Source organism: Haliotis cracherodii, unplaced genomic scaffold (assembly GCF_022045235.1).
Source record: "Haliotis cracherodii isolate W230 unplaced genomic scaffold, xgHalCrac1.p SCAF_40, whole genome shotgun sequence".
Classification (NCBI taxonomy): Eukaryota; Metazoa; Mollusca; class Gastropoda; order Lepetellida; family Haliotidae; genus Haliotis; species Haliotis cracherodii.
In genome coordinates, this window is record NW_027266298.1 from 1,006,650 (window position 1) to 1,021,345 (window position 14,696).

At 42.0% G+C, this 14,696-nt stretch overlaps 2 protein-coding genes across 2 annotated transcripts in view; both read left to right on the top strand.

Moving 5' to 3' along the window:
* LOC139441420 (uncharacterized) overlaps positions 1–5,901 on the top strand; it is a 38,646-nt gene extending 32,745 nt beyond the window's left edge. The window contains exons 8-12 of the mRNA XM_071222336.1: positions 248–274; positions 393–419; positions 4,913–4,969; positions 5,456–5,524; positions 5,834–5,901. Of these exons, the coding sequence (XP_071078437.1) occupies positions 248–274; positions 393–419; positions 4,913–4,969; positions 5,456–5,524; positions 5,834–5,901 (248 nt within the window). The remainder of the gene's footprint in view (positions 1–247; positions 275–392; positions 420–4,912; positions 4,970–5,455; positions 5,525–5,833) is intronic.
* A 100-nt stretch (positions 5,902–6,001) lies between these two features.
* Positions 6,002–6,553, top strand: LOC139441454 (fibronectin type 3 and ankyrin repeat domains protein 1-like). The gene has a single exon (XM_071222369.1). It carries the CDS (start codon positions 6,089–6,091, stop codon positions 6,551–6,553), a length of 465 nt encoding a protein of 154 aa, XP_071078470.1. The 5' UTR covers positions 6,002–6,088.
* The last annotated feature ends 8,143 nt before the right edge of the window (positions 6,554–14,696 follow it).

The window sequence follows — 14,696 nt, forward strand, 5'->3', positions numbered from 1 at the left end:
ACGAAATAATACATATTTTGCCTTACTGTACTTTTTAAGGGACACGTAAGAAAGATATGATAGTCCGTATGATGGTCACAACAACATCTCGGGCTGTCGGATATAAATCTTGCAATTAGTTATTTCTTTCGTAACAGTCATTATAATACAAGCAGAAACAATGACAACGACTACACATTTCTTGCTTAAATGATCCGGCAGACCTTGAATGAATTGAAAATACTAATGTATTTTATCTCCCTTTCAGGTTCAGGATCACACTCCAGTGGATACAGTAAGTACACATTAACAATGCGTGCACGTTTAACTAGAAATTGACTCACTCCAGTGTTGACAGTTAGTAGGTAGACTTGACGTGTACATAGACTAATGTATTTTATCTCCCTTTACAGGTTCACGATCACACTCAAGTGGATACAGTAAGTACACATTAACAATGCAGTAGCTGTCACATCTAATTGCTGAAAAGATATCCGAGAGATATTCAAACTGCACTTTACGATTGTAACTGTAAACTACAGCATGGGATGAATTGTTATGCATTTATTCATTCGCACATCAAAGAAAATACTAAATCTGTACAATAGTGTTGAGGTCGGACTCCCGGCAACCTCCAACATCAGAAGCAGGTATATAAGATATATTAAACCTAAGAGACAACAATCATTTGGAGATAAAATTTAATCAATATTATGACAATAATGTATATGCAAGTGTTTGGTGGAAACATAGTTTAATACTCATTAAGAGACGTAGCCGAATATTTGATGTGGTAGCTCTAGCATCATGAATCACGTTGAATACAAAAGGTGGTGCGAGCAGAGAACAGAATACACCCCATCCACTTAATTGTCAGCGGCCGAGTGAAGATATAAATCCAATTTTAGCAGTCGTATTAATTCTAAAAAATATCAAGAGAATTATATGAAACGTTAATATAATTCACAGCCCAGGGGTTATTGGGTATATTACGTACATACCCATGAAGATCCGGGTTAATATTGGTCTTCAGCAACCCATGCGTATACGTACGAGGCGACTTATGGGATCGGGTGGTCAGACTCGCCGACCTGGTTGATGCATGTCATCGTATCCCAGTTACGGCACGCATTGGTTCGTGAAGACAATTCTAACCCGGATCTTGACGGGTTACTTAATCAACACTTATTATTGGAACACTTAATTAACACTTACTATGGGTGAAGCCATGTATGTTGATAAACTACACGCACGGTGTCAACTGACAACTGCACTACCATGCAGTCTCTAGTACCACACCTTGGCGATTTTTCATTCAAAAAGTGTGCAAATGTATCGGTATAGCAGCACATTTATGAAACTCCGCCTCGTTACCTGGAAGGTGATTTGTCATTGGCCAGTACTGACCACGCCTCTCCCGCCATGTACACCAAAAACAATGTAACACAAAAAGAACATTGTTTCAGGTCAACATATCAGACTATATCAAAACATAACCGCCACAATGAAGTACAACGTTGATGTAACACTTCGCCTCTATAAGCCGTTATGTGGCTTAAATATTTCCGATACGGCCTTAGATTGAATTCTCTCACTCACTCTCAAGCGTTATGTGGCTTATATATTACCGATTAATTGATTGAACTCTCTCTCACTCACTCATCCCCCTCACTCTCTCCCTCACTCTCTCCCTCACTCTCTCCCTCACTCATGTAACAGTTCGCCTCTATAACAAATCTTCATAACCACTTATTTGTATCCTCAATACCAAACAGCATTCTTCCTCGCCGTTATGTGGCTTATATATTACCGATACGGCCTCAGATTTAATTCTCTCACTCACTCACTCACTCACTCACTCACCAGTATAACGTCAATGTATAATTAGTCCTCATTGTAATGTGGCTTATATATTACCGATACGGTCTTAAATTGAACTCTCTCACTCACTCACTCACTCCCCCCTCACTCACTTACTCACTCACTCACTCACTTTAAAGTCAGTAATGTATAATGAGCATGTTTCGACCAATCAACTTGTCCTTCTTAAAACCGGTTGACTGACCATGATTTACTTCATCTTCCTCAATTAATGTCCACGTTATTATTATTTCTTAGCACAATTTTTTTTTTTTTTTTTCCCACAAATGTTCCGAAAAAGTATAGCTATTGCTATTATGAATAACAAAATACCCTTGCGAATTTAATTTAAGCGTAGGTATTCTTTTTACGAAAGGCGTCATTTAATCACATTATTATTTACTAAAATATAGACGCACAGTGATAAGGTAAATTTGGTTAACCAATGCATTAGGCTTAATGTAGACCGTAGCCTGCAATTTGGATCAAAATGAGGCCAGTTTACATATTATTTAACTGTGAGCCAATGACGCTCCTGTGATGTTTACACAAACAAACAATTAGGAATATTATTCATGTTCACTTAATTTTCATTCCCTGTGATATGTAAGTTGAAGGATTCAATCTCGTCATTGTTAAATCTATCTTAGAGTGGCGGCTGGCTTGATCTGAACAAACAGTCGAGCGCCAAACTATGCCATGCTCCTAGCCAGACACGTCACAATGACGTCATAGTGTCGCCGGTCAAGGCACTTCATGACCGGCAGTGAGATGTGTCACTCGAGTTAGGACGTAATCGGTGGGTAAGTTATCTATTTCTACTTTTGGGAAATTAGAAGAAACAGAAATTGTACATATAGTAAGATTGATGTACAGCAGAATGAATGTTGTAGGAATCAGGTGCTTGCTTCACACAGTGTTTACACCCAGACAGTTGTTTAGCCTGTCACCGGGGAGAAACAAACGTCTGGACGTAAACATTTCTAAATAGCGTTTCAACCGATAGGCTTGTTCTATTTTATCAGTTCTGTTTTATCAATCTTTGTCACCTTATTTGGTCACATATTTGTACCCTTGTTCGTTATCAAACCAAACACCGTCTAACACATGAAGTACTGCTGTGTCGGCTGCAGTTTCGGCCTCAGATAGTAAGCTTATCTGTGATGATTGTACTACCGCCATCGCTCGGTCCATGATAACTATGACAGCGCTACATAGAATTACAACTGTGTTGCACAAGCTCCGAGTCAAGTAGACCTGTTGCTCTTCGCATTGCTCTATCATTACATTGTCATAACTGAAATATTAATCTGTTTCCTGACGTATGTCTATATTTGAATTTAAGGAATTACCGAAAATACCATAAACACTGCAACCCGACACACCAAACGATGTAAAACCATACCCTGAGTAAACGCCGCATCAAACTGTAAATATTTTTTTTTTATTACATAATGCTCCCTTGTCAACAGGACGATTATTTGTGTCGTTAGAAAATAGAAACCTTCGATTGAAATTATGGCAGTGTTTTCATAGACATGCCAGAGGTATCGCCTTAGACGAGAATAGATCTAATTGCAACAATTTCAGTATAAATAATGCAGTTTTAAGTTAGAGTCTCTGAATGAACATTATCTTCTGATTAAGACAGACGTTGAAATGTACGACAAATTTATTACTACACTGGTGGGCGCCAGTCCGTTCTGGTCAAAATCTATAACAGTGTGCACTGATTCCCACAGACAACAAACACCTGGCAACTATACATCTGATAATGATTTTATAATATGCTTGATTTTCAATAGAAATTATCTCATGTTAGCGAGATTGTACTAACGCTTTAATAGTCAGCAATTTAAGAATACTTCTACATATATCGATCTGTATTATTTTTAAAACATTCCAAATCAGATTGCCCCAAACTGCGGATGTGTAACTTAGACATCTTATCTCCAAACATGGTAGGAGTCTGTCATGTCGTTCAAATTAATTCCTTACCCCTGTTTTCATTGAACCAATTCATTTTACACAAATAACCCAGCCACAGATTCTGTTCGACAAACTGTTGCGGGAAACTGTGATTGTTAGAAAGACATTATTAAGTTTCTTGTATCAAGAATCAGTTCTTTTAATTTTCAATCAGACCTCATAATACAAACTCCGTATATTTTGACTTTCAGTTTATTTTTGTTGTAAAATTAAAGACACACGGGGCAGATGAGCAACAATCTCGGTGTGTTGTACGAGGGATTTATCCAGGATTCTAAACTAAGACGGATTGGGAACAAAGCGTTATTTTGTTCAAAATTTGGATTATTAAGTTCTTAATTTTTTCAATTCAGTTGTTTTTTGTAACTTTGTATTTAACAATTGTAGGATCAGTGTAATAATATCAAACAAAGCATTAAAACTCTTCCTGTGTGTTGTCCTGGTATCAGTGAAATACAGCTTACCCCTCCAAAGCCGTACGGTTAGACGAATTAGTGAAAGATATATTAACATGGATCGGGACTGTTTTTATTCCGATTTGGGAATCTTTACTGACATTTACTGCTGAATATCGGCTTCTGAGCAGGTCCATATTTATTAATCCCCGTGTTACTCTATATTATGTCATTTATATTATGTCATTTATAGCCCCCGTGTGAAACACGTCTTCGGCAACCCATGCTTGTAAAAGGCGACTATGCTTGTGAGAGGCGACTAACGGGACTGACTTGCTGACTCGCTGACTTGGTTGATGCATGTCATCGTATCCCGATTGCGTGGAACGATGCTCATGATGTCAGTCGCTCGATGGTCTGGTCGAGCCTTGTTTATTTACTGACCACTGTCACATACCTGAAATATATTGCTGAGTAAACAACAAACAAACAAATCATTTATAGCCATTTACCAATCACTGAAATAGGCCTACCTGATATTTAAACCTTTGCTACAAACACATTCATGAGTGAACATTTTAAGGGGCAAAATATTTGTCAAATGGCAATAAGTTATCTGAGGTAAGTATTGATTATGGTTTTCCTATGCTATATGTATACAGTTTTCTGACCACCATATTCTGTTTCAGCCTCGAGTGATCCGAGGTTGAAGCCACTTGTGAAGGGACAAGATTCTGATCGACGAGGTAGGTGGGGGAACCCAGCATGTGGTAGATCATGTCATTGCCCAACTTTGTATGATATTTGGTAAGATCACCATGTCAGCCAAGGCTAGGGGGATTCTACTCCGAAAATGTCGTATAAACAGTCTCTGCAATTTGATACATGTTTTATCCTTTCAATTTATCAACAAATCAACAATTGCACTAATAGTATCATCATTTTTTTCATAAAAGTCAATTCAACAAGCAGGTGTATTGACACGCCAGATAGATCTAGATGAACAACAGTCTATACTTGTGTTGTATTTTTATGAGAGTCATTTAATTTCACAATCACAAAACTACTATATTTACACTTCGGCTATAATAAACGTATTTCAAAATCTAGTTCTGTTGTAAACGTTTCAAAAGGCTTCAAACGTGTGGTATGGCAATAACTGGTCTGTGGCCAATATTTATAATGCTTATGTGCTATATATAGTTTTCTAAACAACATATTCTGTGTTTCAGCCTCGAGTGACTGGAGCCAGGGTCCAAGCCGGCGCAGGAGGGATCCACGGCTCTCCACTGCTTCACACGGTAGGTGGGAGAACCCAGCAGGCAGAAAGCTCACTCCTAACCCTTCATACATACAGTGTATTCAATGAACAAGCTTAAGTAAAACAATGTAAAAATAAATATAATATTGTCTTAATAATTTGAGACAGCAATTGTACTGACAGTGTCTGACTAATATCTTATAAAGCAAACAAACGTTAACATTCTCCAGCCCTACACAGAATATCGTTACAACTACTGGATGTAGAAGAAAGCACTTGAACAAATGTCACGTGAATAGATTATTCTAAGTTCAATACATGAACCACTCCCCTCATCGTTATATTGTAGTCATCCATACAGGAAGTGGTTCATCATGTATCGATGTTCCTGTCACGTGTCAACACTTCGAGGTGTGAACACAGTAGATGTAGGACAAAGATGTCTGGATGAGTACAGAGTTTACTTTGTGTTACAGCGACTCCATCACAAGCAGACCGCGACCTCTACGACGCCAGCAGGGACGGGGACCTGGAGGAGGTGAAGCGGCTCCTGTCTACACCGGGAGTCGACATCAACAGTAGAGTGTGGAGCTGGACACCGGTGATGGAGGCAGCATACAGGGGACACAGAAAGGTGGTGGAGCTCCTGGTGAGTGAAGGGGCTGATGTGTCACTGGTGGACGTGGTCGGTCACAACATCCTTCACCACGCCTGTAGGGGAGGAGACGTGGAGACGGTGAAGTATGTGCTGTCTCTGCACGTGGTGGACATCAACAGTAGAGGAGGGAGCAGGACACCGGTGATGTGGGCAGCAGACGGGGGACACAGAGACGTGGTGGAGCTCCTGATGAGTGAAGGGGCTGATGTGTCACTGGTGGACGTGGTCGGTGACAACATCCTTCACCTCGCCTGTATGGGAGGAGACGTGGAGATGGTGAAGTATGTGCTGTCTCTGAACGTGGTGGACATCGACGCCCGGAACAAGTGGGGGCGGACAGCGGCGGACGTGGCGAGACTCGGGGGACATCAGCCATTGGTGAAACTGCTGAAGTCCCCCGGCGCTCAGTGACGTCAGTGTCGTGTGTGTGTAGACGGCGGAGGGGGACATGTTGTTACAGGCAGTGACGTGGTGTGCCGTGCACGTCGTCGTGTTCTATATTCCCGGATTTGGTGAGAATGTGTCTTGTGTTTGAGGAGAAATAAAACTTGCTGAAAATATTTTTAGACATTTTGTCATTTGTTGTGTTTGGAACTTCGCATGATCAGGTAAGAAAATTGTTGCCTCTCTTAACTGAGTGTAAATATTGATGATGTGTGATTATTATGTGAACACTGCATCTCGTGATACAATTAGTCTGTGATAATTGTGTGTCACAAGTTTATAATTAAAAATGGAACACGCAACAAACTGTTTGTTTACATCTCGCTGCACTCTGTGACCTCAGACTGAGCCGAGGTTCGCCCAGCTGACGTGGCGCCAAATGCACAATGTCGGTGACGTCACACTGTCGTTGACGTCATGGCATTGCGGTCAAGGTCGTGCACCAAAGTGACCGGCTGTTTTCTCTGCCAAAACAGGGCGGCACAATACAGGCTTCATCGCATATGCATACAACACATGGACTTTGTGGTAGATATGGTTTAACAAGGGAAATATACATCTATTTCTATGGTGTTACTTTTAATTTGCAAATTATTGCTGTTTGAATTTAAAAAATAAAAGCGGCAAAACCTTTTCCGTATTCATAAGAAATTGCTGTCGATTTTACACTTCCGTCTATATCATGAGCACGTGTTTATCCCTCATGGTGCCTGGCCGTCAGTCACAGTTTCCAAATCGTAACATTGTATCAAAAGTGTAACAACGTTCTTATTTCTTCACGCAGTGTAACCAAATAAAATAACATGAACTAGCGCTGACTGTCTTCACCGATCAGTCATCGTCATTTTTTCCATGGTACATTTAATTCTGAATTATTAATTTTCAAATTTTACTCCGCCAATAAATTATTTTTTTGTGAAACTATGAGCAAATGCACTTATTTCTATCATAGGAATATGATTCACTTGATTTCTGTTGTAACGGTACGATGGGGAATCAAAACAGTGGCAATTAAACTTTCACGTGGATTACCAGTTATCGCCATCGTCTTAACAGCACGTGCCACGTGATCACGTGCACCGTTTCAGTTATACAAAATTACATTAGTATCTCGGGCATCCAACTCAATTTATTTATTCATCAAAATGAATAAGAAATGCTAATTTTAACTTTTCTGCAAACTGACAAAACACAACATTCCCCAAATTCGATCTGGATCCTTAACACTGTATGTGCTGTGGATTTCGCGATATTTACAGGCTTATGCAGCAATAGAAACTAACAGTTTTACTCCACTAGTCCTTATAATGATAGCGTATAGCAATGGGGCAGACAATCCAGTGATTGATATCATGAGCATCGATCCACGCAGTTGGATACGATGACGTGCATCAACCAAGTCAGTGAGCCTGACCACTCAATCTCGTTAGTCACCTCTTAAGACAAGCATGGGTTGCTGAAAACCTATTCTAAACCAGAATCTTCACGGGACTATTGCAGTTATAACATATAGCAAAACCCTTGAAATTGTCAAATTTCTACTAGTCCTTACGATACCATAACTATTGGGCAGTTTGGTAAAGACTACCGGACTAGTGACAATTCCTAACGCTGTTATGCAGTTTTGGAAATATAGCTCAAATAGGTTTGAGTATTGTATTTTGGTGAAGAAATGACAGACAGTAAACTATAAGCGAACTGAATGTGCATCATCGTGTTGTTTGATTTATATTTTCTTGTGAATTAGTCACGTGACACCACCCGCCTCTCTTTACGAAGACCCGGGTTCGATTCTTGACATGGGTACAAAGTGTGAAGCCCATTTCTGCTGTCCCCCGCCGTGATATTGCTGGAATAATGCTAACAGCGGCGTTAAACCATAATCACTCACTCACTCACTGAAGAAGAGAGGGTACTAGGGTCGCTTTATGTCATCCGAAACAATGATTAAATGTGAAATTGATACCCACAAAAGGCCCCTCCTCTGGGAAAAATAAATAGATGAACCAATTTTCGAACTCAGTCTTCACAAGTATCTCTTAGATAGACGCGCAAACTTTCATCTATGTAACTTCAGTAGTTTCTTAGAAAACGTGTTCCCATTTCACACAGTATGTACGTAAACCAGTCTGGACCAGACAATCCAGTGATTATGAGCATCGATTTATGCAAATGGAGTACGATGACTACATCAAACAAGTCAGCAAGCCTGAAAATTCGAGTTTTTTCTCGTTATATCGATTATTTTCTCTTTGCTTCGATGTTTTTCTCGTAATTCGATTTTATTCTCGTTATTTCATTTTTAAAGAGAAATTTTGAATTTAAAATATAGATATTCTGCCAAAGTGGCATATCATTAGGCTTTCGTAAACACATGTGAACGTTGTGCAAGGATTGTGTTCACATCACTTGGGCTTGTCACGTAAACATTAGCAGCAAGAGCACTGGCGGGGTTATTGGATGGTCAGACTCGCTGACTTGCTGGATGCATATCATCGTATCCTATTTGCGTGGATCGATGCGCATGATGTCAATCACTGGATTGTCTGGTCCATACTCGATTATTTACAGACCGCCGTCATATCGCTGAAAAAATATATTGCTGCGTGCAGCGCTAAACAACAAACAAACAAACATAGTATAATAGTACTGACCCCTTACGGATCCGATTGTCTTATCTTACCGTTTTGATTCGCTTTCGTGGCATTATGATTAAGAGAAATCGATTCGAACTTTTTCCGCTTTTTTATAAATGTTTTACAGAAAAAGTTGTTTCTAAAGTCAACTGTGTACACGGAATATTAAAGAAAAAACACGAGAGGAATGGCGAAAACCAGTCGGTGGCACAACAACATTCTCTGTAAGCGTTCATTTCGCTCTTTTTAGCATAACGTTAGCGTTTTCAAATGTTTCATTTCTTTGTCAAATGTCAGCTTTTTGTGTGAAAAGTAGACACATTACTACATTGTTTTTAACCAGCGCAGAAGGAAAAGAAGAAAATTAAAAACGAATAAGATGTGTCTTGATCTGTATTATTACTGCAGCATATAAACAATCGTGTGTGTAATATGCCGTGTTTGTGTTGTGTTTATCTTAATCCTCTATAAGCTTCCTGTTTAATTAATATATTTGTAGCAAATGTCGATGCCAACACCAACCCAAACATCCTCGAACGGGATAGAATAAGACTTAAGCAATCCATGCTTGCCGTAAAAGGCGACGATGCTGCAGTTATCATATCACAATTGACTAGATGCTCATGATATTAATCATATGATATAATGATATTATTGGTCCAGCCTAGATTACTCACAGACCGCCGTCATATAGCTGAAATATTGCCGAGTGCCGCGTTCAACAACAAACAAACAAACTGAAGGAAAATGAATGAAGCAGTGGTAAAATCTATCCATATATACAAACCTTGGATATCCTTTGGGTATACAAAATATACACAATTGTCTATTTTGGTTGAATGAAATATACAAATTTGTGTATTGGGATTTTCCGTTGTGTAACCACTTGATTTAGCCACCTGTAATCAAACTTGCTCTTTCTACCACGATTTCAAAGAGCGTCATGCAACGCTTGGTCAGAAGTTGTTTTATCAAGGTTACAACATTCAAGGTCTCAGTGAAGTTTTCAAACAGTGTTATGGTAAAAATGTGGAGGAGAGTTCCAAATTTGACACATCAGTGCCAAAAATGATGTCCGATGCAATTCCCTATTTTGACTTGTATCATACGTTCCCGTGTTTCTTCAGGAGAACACTTGACTTGCCTGTGTATGTGTTTGTGACGCGTGTCACTGATTGGGCAGGATACGCTCACCTTTTCGCGAACACCTGGCATCATCACTATGTAATAGTTATTCATAAACACTTCCTCATGATATAGTCGGAATCGTACAATCGGCTCTGCTTATGGCAGATATTTCTTGTGGATATGGAAAGGGATTTGTCGCTGTTATTCCAAATGTCACCCAGAGATTAGGCGTGCCTGGCGGTGACTTGGAAGCACAACAGGGCGTATTGCTTGACGTCGGGGCATTGCGTAAGCGTTATTTAACGTTAAACTAAAGTGTTTTATATGAGCACGAGTTAGCTAACCAATCATTGTGCGCTGTTCACATTACAAGAACAAGTGTGTAAGTATCATGCTCCCAACAAACAAACAAACAAACATCCAAAGAGAGCGCCACGCATATTGAAGTGTACATATTGTATTCTAAACAATGGCGAAGATCTGTATCTTTTCACCTGTGCCTGTCCGACCCACACCTAGCCAGCTGCGTTCCTGCGATTCGTTCACACCCATCCAGCTGCGTTCCTGTGATTCGTTCACACCTAGCCAGCTGCGTTCCTGCGATTCGTTCACACCTAGCCAGCTGCGTTCCTGTGATTCGTTCACACCTAGCCAGCTGCGTTCCTGCGATTCGTTCACACCTAGCCAGCTGCGTTCCTGTGATTCGTTCACACCCATCCAGTTGCGTTCCTGCGATTCGTTCACACCCATCCAGTTGCGTTCCTGTGATTCGTTCACGCCCATCCAGTTACGTTCCTGTGATTCGTTCAAACTCATCCCTGATCCAGACTCGACATTCACCTCAAACACACACTTACTTCCCGTTATCTTGCCAATAACCACTTGCATTGCTCTCTTTTATCAAGTAACTTTTATTTCTAGACGTGTGTTTCGGAAAGGCAATTCTGCTGATCACTCCAGAAATAGACATGAAGGAATATCACAGTCAGCGTAAGGTTCAACCCGACGTCGATAAGCACGCTGACGGGCATCTGGGCATTGCACATCGTGTCTGTACCTAGCTACAGGACTCACTGCACATGTGGTCATCTGGGCATTGCACATCCTGTCTGTACCTAGCTACCGTCCCTCACTGCACATGTGGTCATCTGGGCATTGCACATCCTGTCTGTACCTAGCTACCGTCCCTCACTGCACATGTGGTCATCTGGGCATTGCACATCCTGTCTGTACCTAGCTACCGTGGGGGTGGGGGTCGGGGTTGGGGTGGGTTGGGGGATAACAATATCTCAGCCCCTATGTAACATGCTTCCATTTAGTATTCTGTATCGGATAACACACTGATCCAGACAGATTTTGATACCCAGGAATAGTGGTTTTATTGTCATTATTCAATGGAATTAGTGTTTAACCTACTCAAAAGATTTTAAAATGAATAAATAACATGGTTTTATCAACGTTTCACTGAAAATTATAATAACACTTAAATGAAACAAAATGTTTGCCAAGTTCAGACTGAACCCCCTGACACTTCACGCACACAGCTGCAAGCCTGGTTCCCATCGGGAATCGGGTGCAGAGGCGTCCTTCGTGCAATAGAAAAGGTTTAAGGTATGCGGGGAAGAGTGGGAACGAAAATCTTAACTAAGCCTCTTTTCTTCTGAAGGCCAGGGGGAACGGGTGGCCCAGTCGTCTAAGGCGCCGCGATTCGCTGTGCAGAGTTGCGTCCCTTGGGCACGCCAGAAACCTATGATTGTGGGTTCGAATCCTTGTTCGACCCGATTATGTTTCTAGGTTTGTCTGCACCATACCCGTGCTCGTGGGGTTCACCGAAGTGGTAAACGTCTGAGACATACATCACTTCGGACTTTCCTCCCACATTAAGCTGACACGCCGCGATATAACTGGAATAATGTTAAAAGCGGCGTTAAACCAAACCCACTCATCCACTCACCTCCATTGATAGTAAATAGTGCTAACAGAATTTTAACATAGTCAACACCATGGTTAAAAAAAACATTGCAGCACTGCTCTCATTCACTATTGTCACATGGGAATCAGATCACTTTGTGTACAGCTGGAAGTTTGTTGAGTCGACCTTTACTTCTGATTCTCAGCTTCATACTGGCAGCGGAGTGATTCCACCTGTTGTCACACAGCCACTGATACCCCAAGGTTCAAGCTGGGCACTCAACGCTATCATAGCAGCAGTCATGCTTAAGGGTATATCCAATCATAAACGGCCCGTGAAGACGCCGGTGTAGAATAGGTCATCTGCAACCCATGCTTGCCGTAAAAGGCGACTATGCTTGTCGTAAGAGACGACTAACAGGATCAGGTGGTCAGGCTCGCTGATTTGGTTGATGCATGTCATCGATCCCAATTGCGTGGATCGATGCTCATGATATTAATCACTGGATTGTCTGGTCCAGACTCGATTATTTACAGACCGCCGTCATATAGCTGGGACATTGCTGATTGCGGTGTTAAACAACAAACCAACAAACCAACCAATCCAATCGTTAACGTTCAAGTGGAGACGAAGAAGCAGTAATGGACCAATCAAAAGCCAGACTCATTTCCTGAAACTACATAGGGCCTCTGTGTGCGTGTGTGTGTGTGTGTGTGCGTGCGTGCGTGCGTGCGTGTGTGCGTGTGTGTGTGTGTGTGTGTGTGTGTGTGTGTGTGTGTTTGTAATTTGCAGTACAAATTTCAGACAATGAGGCAAAGCTAAACCCTTTTCATGGCGATCAATCTTTTCGACACGATTCTACACAGTAACAAATAATTCACATCATGGGAGTTGCAACAATGAAGATATCAGGTTGCTTCAAACAGATACACAAAACGACCTCAAACTGAACTTGACCGCCTCAGTGGTGTAGTGGATAGAGTGTCTACACAGAGACCGCCTCTGTGGTGTAGTGGATAGAGTGTCTACACAGAGACCGCCTCTGTGGTCTAGTGGATAGAGTGTCTACACAGAGACCGCCTACGTGGTGTAGTGGATAGAGTGTCTACACAGAGACCGCCTACGTGGTGTAGTGGATAGAGCGTCTACACAGAGACCGCCTACGTGGTGTAGTGGATAGAGTGTCTACACAGAGACCGCCTACGTGGTGTAGTGGATAGAGTGTCTACACAGAGACTGCCTCCGTGGTCTAGTGGATAGAGTGTCTACACAGAGACCGCCTCCGTGGTCTAGTGGATAGAGTGTCTACACAGAGACCGCCTACGTGGTGTAGTGGATAGAGTGTCTACACAGAGACTGCCTCCGTGGTCTAGTGGATAGAGTGTCTACACAGAGACGGTCTCTGTGGTCTAGTGGATAGAGTGTCTACACAGAGACGGTCTCTGTGGTCTAGTGGATAGAGCGTCTACACAGAGACTGCCTCTGTGGTGTTGTGGATAGAGCGTCTACACAGAGACCGCCTCTGTGGTGTAGTGAATAGAGTGTCTACACAGAGACCGCCTCTGTGGTGTAGTGAATAGAGTGTCTACACAGAGACCGCCACTGTGGTGTAGTGAATAGAGTGTCTACACAGAGACCGCCTCTGTGGTGTAGTGAATAGAGTGTCTACACAGAGACCGCCTCTGTGGTGTAGTGAATAGAGCGTCTACACAGAGACCGCCTCTGTGGTGTAGTGAATAGAGTGTCTACACAGAGACCGCCTCTGTGGAGTAGTGGATAGAGTGTCTACAAAGAGACCGCCTCCGTGGTCTAGTGGATAGAGTGTCTACACAGAGACCGCCTCTGTGGTGTAGTGAATAGAGTGTCTACACAGAGACCGCCACTGTGGTCTAGTGAATAGAGTGTCTACACAGAGACCGCCTCCGTGGTCTAGTGGATAGAGTGTCTACACAGAGACCACCTCCGTGGTGTAGTGGATAGAGTGTCTACACAGAGACCGCCTCCGTGGTCTAGTGGATAGAGTGTCTACACAGAGACCGCCTCCGTGGTCTAGTGGATAAAGTGTCTACACAGAGACCGCCTCTGTGGTTTAGTGAATAGAGTGTCTACACAGAGACCGCCTCTGTGGTGTAGTGAATAGAGGGTCTACACAGAGACCGCCTCTGTGGAGTAGTGGATAGAGTGTCTACAAAGAGACCGCCTCCGTGATCTAGTGGATAGTGTGTCTACACAGAGACCGCCTCCGTGGTCTAGTGAATAGAGCGTCTACACAGAGACCACCTCCGTGGTCTAGTGGATAGAGGGTCTGGCATTCTGCATTAGGGGCTAAAACATGGACTTGTTCGCTCGGAATCAGTATACTGTGTCTCAGTGCGGTTGGTATCTCAGTGGCCAACACTGTAAAATCTACATTAGTACAAACAGACACACACAC

Coding starts and splice junctions, on each gene's coding strand:
- LOC139441454 (XM_071222369.1), top strand. CDS start 6,089: ATGGAGGCAGCATACAGGGGACACAGAAAGGTGGTGGAGCTCCTGGTG.